The 6,644-nt window shown below is 45.3% G+C and overlaps 1 protein-coding gene across 2 annotated transcripts in view; it reads right to left on the reverse strand.

The window, feature by feature from the left end:
* The window catches only part of mfsd1 (major facilitator superfamily domain containing 1), a 41,515-nt gene extending 34,871 nt beyond the window's left edge, over positions 1–6,644 (reverse strand). The window contains exons 1-10 of one of the 2 annotated variants that reach the window (XM_077197350.1): positions 6,478–6,628; positions 6,212–6,264; positions 5,769–5,881; positions 5,594–5,636; positions 5,358–5,425; positions 5,170–5,278; positions 4,073–4,175; positions 2,654–2,752; positions 2,448–2,559; positions 2,233–2,289 (exon numbers count right to left, since the gene is read on the reverse strand). In XM_077197350.1, coding sequence (XP_077053465.1) covers positions 2,233–2,289; positions 2,448–2,559; positions 2,654–2,752; positions 4,073–4,175; positions 5,170–5,278; positions 5,358–5,425; positions 5,594–5,636; positions 5,769–5,881; positions 6,212–6,264; positions 6,478–6,628 — 908 coding nt within the window. Of the gene's footprint in view, positions 1–2,232; positions 2,290–2,447; positions 2,560–2,653; positions 2,753–4,072; positions 4,176–5,169; positions 5,279–5,357; positions 5,426–5,593; positions 5,637–5,768; positions 5,882–6,211; positions 6,265–6,477 lie in introns of both variants that reach the window. The other variant, XM_077197349.1, reaches the window with a different exon arrangement.

A 6,644-nucleotide genomic window follows, 5' to 3' on the forward strand; every position in this document is an offset into this window, starting at 1 on the left:
GACTCAGACTCCAGTCATAAAGACTTCAGCCTTGACTCAGACTCCAGTCATAAAGACTTCAGCCTTGACTCAGACTCCAGTCATAAAGACTTCAGCCTTGACTCAGACTCCAGTCATAAAGACTTCAGCCTTGACTCAGACTCCAGTCATAAAGACTTCAGCCTTGACTCAGACTCCAGTGATAAAGACTTCAGCCTTGACTCACACTCCAGTGATAAAGACTTCAGCCTTGACTCAGACTCCAGTGATAAAGACTTCAGCCTTGACTCAGACTCCAGTGATAAAGACTTCAACCTTGACTCAGACTCCAGTGATAAAGACTTCAGCCTTGACTCAGACTCCAGTGATAAAGACTTCAGCCTTGACTCAGACTCCAGTCATAAAGACTTCAGCCTCTTCAGCCTTGACTCAGACTCCAGTCATAAAGACTTCAGCCTTGACTCAGACTCCAGTCATAAAGACTTCAGCCTTGACTCAGACTCCAGTCATAAAGACTTCAGCCTTGACTCAGACTCCAGTCATAAAGACTTCAGCCTTGACTCAGACTCCAGTCATAAAGACTTCAGCCTTGACTCAGACTCCAGTGATAAAGACTTCAGCCTTGACTCAGACTCCAGTGATAAAGACTTCAAGCTTGACTCAGACTCCAGTGATAAAGACTTCAGCCTTGACTCAGACTCCAGTGATAAAGACTTCAGCCTTGACTCAGACTCCAGTGATAAAGACTTCAGCCTTGACTCAGACTGCAGTGATAAAGACTTCAGACTCGACTCAGACTTCAGACTCGACTCAGACTTGACTCAGACTCCAGTGATAAAGACTTCAGCCTTGACTCAGACTCCAGTGATAAAGACTTCAGACTCGACTCAGACTTGACTCAGACTCCAGACTTGACCCAGACTCCAGTGATAAAGACTCCAGACTTGACTCAGACTTGACCCAGACTCCAATGATAAAGACTTGTGAACATCTCTGTGTGTGTGTGTGTGTACCTGTTGATGGCTCTGGCTAGACGTGTGTGTGTGTATCTGTTGATGGCTCTGACTAGACGTGTGTGTGTGTGTACCTGTTGACGGCTCTGGCTAGACGTGTGTGTGTGTGTGTACCTGTTGACGGCTCTGACTAGACGTGTGTGTGTGTGTGTGTGTGTACCTGTTGACGGCTCTGACTAGACGTGTGTGTGTACCTGTTGATGGCTCTGGCTAGACGTGTATGTGTGTGTGTGTACCTGTTGATGGCTCTGGCCTGGACGTGTGTGTGTGTGTGCCTGTTGATGGCTCTGGCTAGACGTGTGTGTGTATGTGTGTGTGTGTACCTGTTGATTGCTCTGGCTAGACGTGTGTGTGTGTACCTGTTGATGGCTCTGGCTAGACGTGTGTGTGTGTGTACCTGTTGATGGCTCTGGCTAGACGTGTGTGTGTGTGTGTACCTGTTGATGGCTCTGGCTAGACGTGTGTGTGTGTGTGTGTGTACCTGTTGATGGCTCTGGCTAGACGTGTGTGTGTGTGTGTGTGTGTGTACCGGTTGACGGCTCTGGCTAGACGTGTGTGTGTGTGTGTACCGGTTGACGGCTCTGACTAGACGTGTGTGTGTGTGTGTACCGGTTGACGGCTCTGGCTAGACGTGTGTGTGTGTGTGTACCGGTTGACGGCTCTGACTAGACGTGTGTGTGTGTGTGTGTGTGTTTACCTGTTGATGGCTCTGGCCTGGACGTGTGTGTGTGTGTACCTATTGATGGCTCTGGCTAGACGTGTGCGTGTGTGTGTGTGTGTGTACCTGTTGATGGCTCTGGCCTGGACGTGTGTGTGTGTGTGTGTACCTGTTGATGGCTCTGGCCTGGACGTGTGTGTGTGTGTGTGTGTACCTATTGATGGCTCTGGCTAGACGTGTGTGTGTGTGTGTGTGTACCTGTTGATGGCTCTGGCCTGGACGTGTGTGTGTGTGTGCGTGTACCTGTTGATGGCTCTGGCAAGACGTGTGTGTGTGTGTGTGTGCGTGTACCTGTTGATGGCTCTGGCAAGACGTGTGTGTGTGTGTGTGTGTGTGTGTGTGTGTGTACCTATTGATGGCTCTGGCTAGACGTGTGTGTGTGTGTGTGTGTACCTGTTGATGGCTCTGGCCTGGACGTGTGTGTGTGTGTGTGCGTGTACCTGCTGATGGCTCTGGCAAGACGTACGTGTGTGTGTGTGTGTGTGTGTGTGTGTGTGTGTGTGTGTGTGTGTGTGTGTGTACCTGTTGATGGCTCTGGCCTGGACAGTAGTGAAGCCAAACTTCTCGATGAAGAAAACTCTGTTTGTAAAGACAACATCATTCATACTCATCCATCAGAATCTCATCATAATGATATGTAGATGATTCTCTTCTGTTTATGTCAAGTTTTACACTCATTTTAAATACTTTACTCTTGAATTTTGTTTATATGAATATTCAGCTGGACAGAAACTCACTGGCCCAGTCCAATAAAGGGGAAGATGGCCACGTAATACGCCACACAGATGATGAAGATGAGCCAGAGAGAGAAGGGAAAGTCCTTGACGTCAGTCAGCTTGATAACTTCCCCTACACGAGCCACACACACACACACACACACTTCTGTAAAACACACTCTGCTGAAGTGCTGGATTCTCTGAGATCACAGTCAGGATCATCTCACCGGTTCTGCCCTGCTCCTTCTTTAGGATCTTCTCTGCCCGTCTGTCCAGGAACCCCAGAACCAGAGCGCATGTGAGCGAGAACAGACACGTGGACGCCGCTGCACACACACACACACACACACACAGACCGTCACACACTCAGCTTTTATCTATAAGGGGAGTGTAAACTTTTGAGCATTTCAGTTTCTCTCACTCCACGAGAAATCCTTCAAATGTGATATTCTGGCTGAACAGGAAAGAAGAAATCTATTATTGAAGCAAACACATTATAGTGACATTCATAATAAACAACGAGTGAAACTGGGAAACACACTAGTCAAACTCTCTCATACGCCACCAATGCAAATGATTTGTATGCTTGGTGTTCATTTCATTAGATAAGTTGCAGCTTGCTTTAAAAAAAGAAGAAGAGTTGTGTGTTTCAGCAGGAAGGCCTTCGTCAGGGTTAAAACACGTTTATCTGGAACATGAGCTGTTACTCCAGAGAGGAGAAGAAACACTGGAGATCCGGTGAGACAGAAGAAGAAGTGAAAGACGAGGCACGTCAGGGTGTGTGTGTGTGTGTGTTTGTGTGTGTGTGTGTGTGTGTGTGTAACTGATCATCCGATGTGTGCTTGAGTCAGGCGAGATCTGCAGAAACACTGAACTCAGTTTATACATGCTCAAATCACACGTTCTAGCTTCAAAACAACTGGAGAAAATGTTTAATGAAGGAACATTGTGACTGGTTGAGATCAGACTCATTTCCAGGCTCAGTTTTAAAGTGCAGTGATGTTTGTGATATCTGATATATACACTCAAGGATTATTAGGAACACCATACTAATAGTGTGTTTGACCCCCTTTCACCTTCAGAACTGCCTTAATTCTACGTGGCATTGATTCAACAAGGTGCTGAAAGTATTCTTTAGAAATGTTGGCCCATATTGATAGGATAGCATCTTGCAGTTGATGGAGATTTGTGGGATGCCCATCCAGGGCACGAAGCTCCCGTTCCACCACATCCCAAAGATGCTCTATTGGGTTGAGATCTGGTGACTGTGGGGGCCATTTTAGTACAGTGAACTCCAGTAGAGGAGTCTGTAGAGGAGATGAGTGGTACCCGGTGGGGTCTTCTGCTGTTGTAGCCCATCCGCCTCAAGGTTGTGTGTGTTGTGGCTTCACAAATGCTTTGCTGCATACCTCGGTTGTAACGAGAGGTTATTTCAGTCAAAGTTGCTCTTCTATCAGCTTGAATCAGTCGGCCCATTCTCCTCTGACCTCTAGCATCAACAAGGCATTTTCGCCCACAGGACTGCCGCATACAACTGCCATGTGATTGATTGATTCGATAATTGCATTAATGAGAAATTGAACAGGTGTTCCTAATAATCCTTTAGGCGAGTGTATATGATATTTGTGATATTCTCTGATAATCACCGATCATGAGTGTGATCCCGAGAGTGGAGTGTCCCGCTGATCCCGTCAGAGACTGAATACGGCCGTACACCCAACCGATCACGTTCATGTTCACCGTGCTGCCCTGAACACACACACACACACACACACACACACACACACACACACACACACACACACACACACACACACACACACACACACACACACACACACACACACACACACACACACACACACACACACACACACACAGCTGTCAGTCATATTCACTGAGATGACAAAATGCATCCTAAAGTTTCACATTAATCCACCAAATTAAGTTTATATATATATATATATATATATGCTCCTCTTATATATGCTACTCTATGATTTTCTTTTTTAATTAAATTAACGATTTAACTCTGCAAGGACGCATTACATCGATCTAAAGTGAAAATAAAGACATTTATAATGTTACAAAAGATAATAAATAATGTTCTTTTGAGCTTTCTATTCATCAATGAATCCTGAAACATAAAATGTATGACGGTTTCCACACAAATATGAACACTGATAATAATCATAAATGTTTCTTGAGCATCAAATCATCATATTATAGTGATTTCTGAAGGATCATGTGACACTGAAGACTGGAGTAATGATGCTGAAAATTCAGCTTTGATCACAGGAATAAATTACACTTTATTATATATTCACATAGAAAACAGGGGATTTAGAATTAGCATTAGAATAATATTTCACTGCTTTATTGTGTTTTTGATTAAATAAATGCAGGTTTGGAATTAAAACATCTCATCAAACCCAAACTAACAGTTTATTAATAACACTGTCATAGAGATATGAATATATTTTTCTTTAATAAAATGCAGAACAGATTCATGTCAAGTATGAAATATTTATAACCAGTAAATTGTCTAAATTCTTCACTGAGCATTGATAAGTTTTATGGCAACGATCCTTTTAAACCCAAGAATGAATCTGCGCACGACTCCGTTCTGTCACTGAACCGACATGAACAAGTCTCTCTCACACACACACACACACACACACACACACACACACACACACACACACACACACACACACACACACACACACACACACACACTCACCAGTCTGGCCATGCTGAGCTGCAGGCCGAACACCAGGTTGAGCTCTTTCCCTTTAAACCAGTTGACGGCATACGTGTTCTGCGCCACAGCCAGAGACTCTCCACCGATGCTGCACAGCAGAGAGGATCAGCGTCCACACACACACAGACACACCACAACTAAAGGCTTTAATCAGGAGAAACGCTCACCCAAACACAAACCGACCCAAGTTCATCAGCCAGAAGTGATTGGCCAGAGCGCCGGCTGCGAATATGATCTGCAAAACAACCGTACAACTCATAAACACACACACACACACACACACCGGTCAAACTGGGCTGCGTGAGTGTTGTCGATTTTCATTTCCCTATCTATGCATGTGTGTGTGTGTGTGTGTGTGTGTGTGTGTGTGTGTGTGTGTGTGTGTGTGTGTGTGATAACCCACCTGCCCTATTAACACAAACAGAGCAAAGATTATAGTCCCCAGCCTAGAAAACACAAGAGTTAGTCAGCTGACATTCAGGAGCGCATTACACTCTCACAGTCCAGCGTATGAATAAAGGAGATGTTATGAGATATGAGTGTATCCGAGGCCGAGGAGTGTGTGTGCCGGACTGGACCTGATGCCGAAGACCCGGTCCAACAGAAAGCCTCCCAGGAAGCAGAGGAACACGTTAGGCCACGAGTACCAGGCGTACAGCTGCATGAAGGAGGCCGTGTTCAGACTCATGTCCTACACACACACACACACACACACACACACACACACACACACACACACACACACACACACACACACATCAGGATCAGATCAGACGCCAGTGACAGCAGTACACACTCTTTCAGCTGATGCTTTATTACACACTCAGTCCTACTAGACTTATTTTATAAAATAATCTGAATGCCAATGAAAAATCCTATTGGGTTTTTCCATTTATGATGCAAAAAAAGCGATCCATGACCCATCACAGACACATTACATTACTGTAGCTGTAAGACCATAGACTTGCATGATTTATTATATTTATGAATGTTTTCTCAGAGGACATGAACCCACACACACCTGTATGACTTGAGTCTGAAGCGCAGCTGGATTATCATAACAGAAATAACTCCCTGTAAACAGAGACAACAACACAGTAAACATAGTGAGTTTCACTTTCACATGAAATCTGACACCACTGAGCCCAAACACGGTAACAACAGAGTAAGACCACGGTACTCTGTGAATGACACTCTATCACGCGAATATAACGCGATATGGATATGAATATGTGGATGGTGTGTGTGTGTGTTATGACTCGTCGCCGGGATTGCTTGTGTTCTTACCGAAGCCCAGAAAGCACATGAAGACCAGCACCAGGATCCGGTGGAGCAGGTGCCTCGGGTCACACAGCGGGCTCAGGTGCCGAGACCCCTCATCTTCTTCATCTTCATCATCTTCATCGAGGAGACTCCGGTGCTCCTCTCTGTCTGCCATGTTCAAACCAGCGCAG

Source organism: Siphateles boraxobius, unplaced genomic scaffold (genome assembly GCF_051911475.1).
Source record: "Siphateles boraxobius isolate OS27281-9 unplaced genomic scaffold, OSU_SipBor_1 39, whole genome shotgun sequence".
Lineage (NCBI taxonomy): Eukaryota > Metazoa > Chordata > Actinopteri > Cypriniformes > Leuciscidae > Siphateles > Siphateles boraxobius.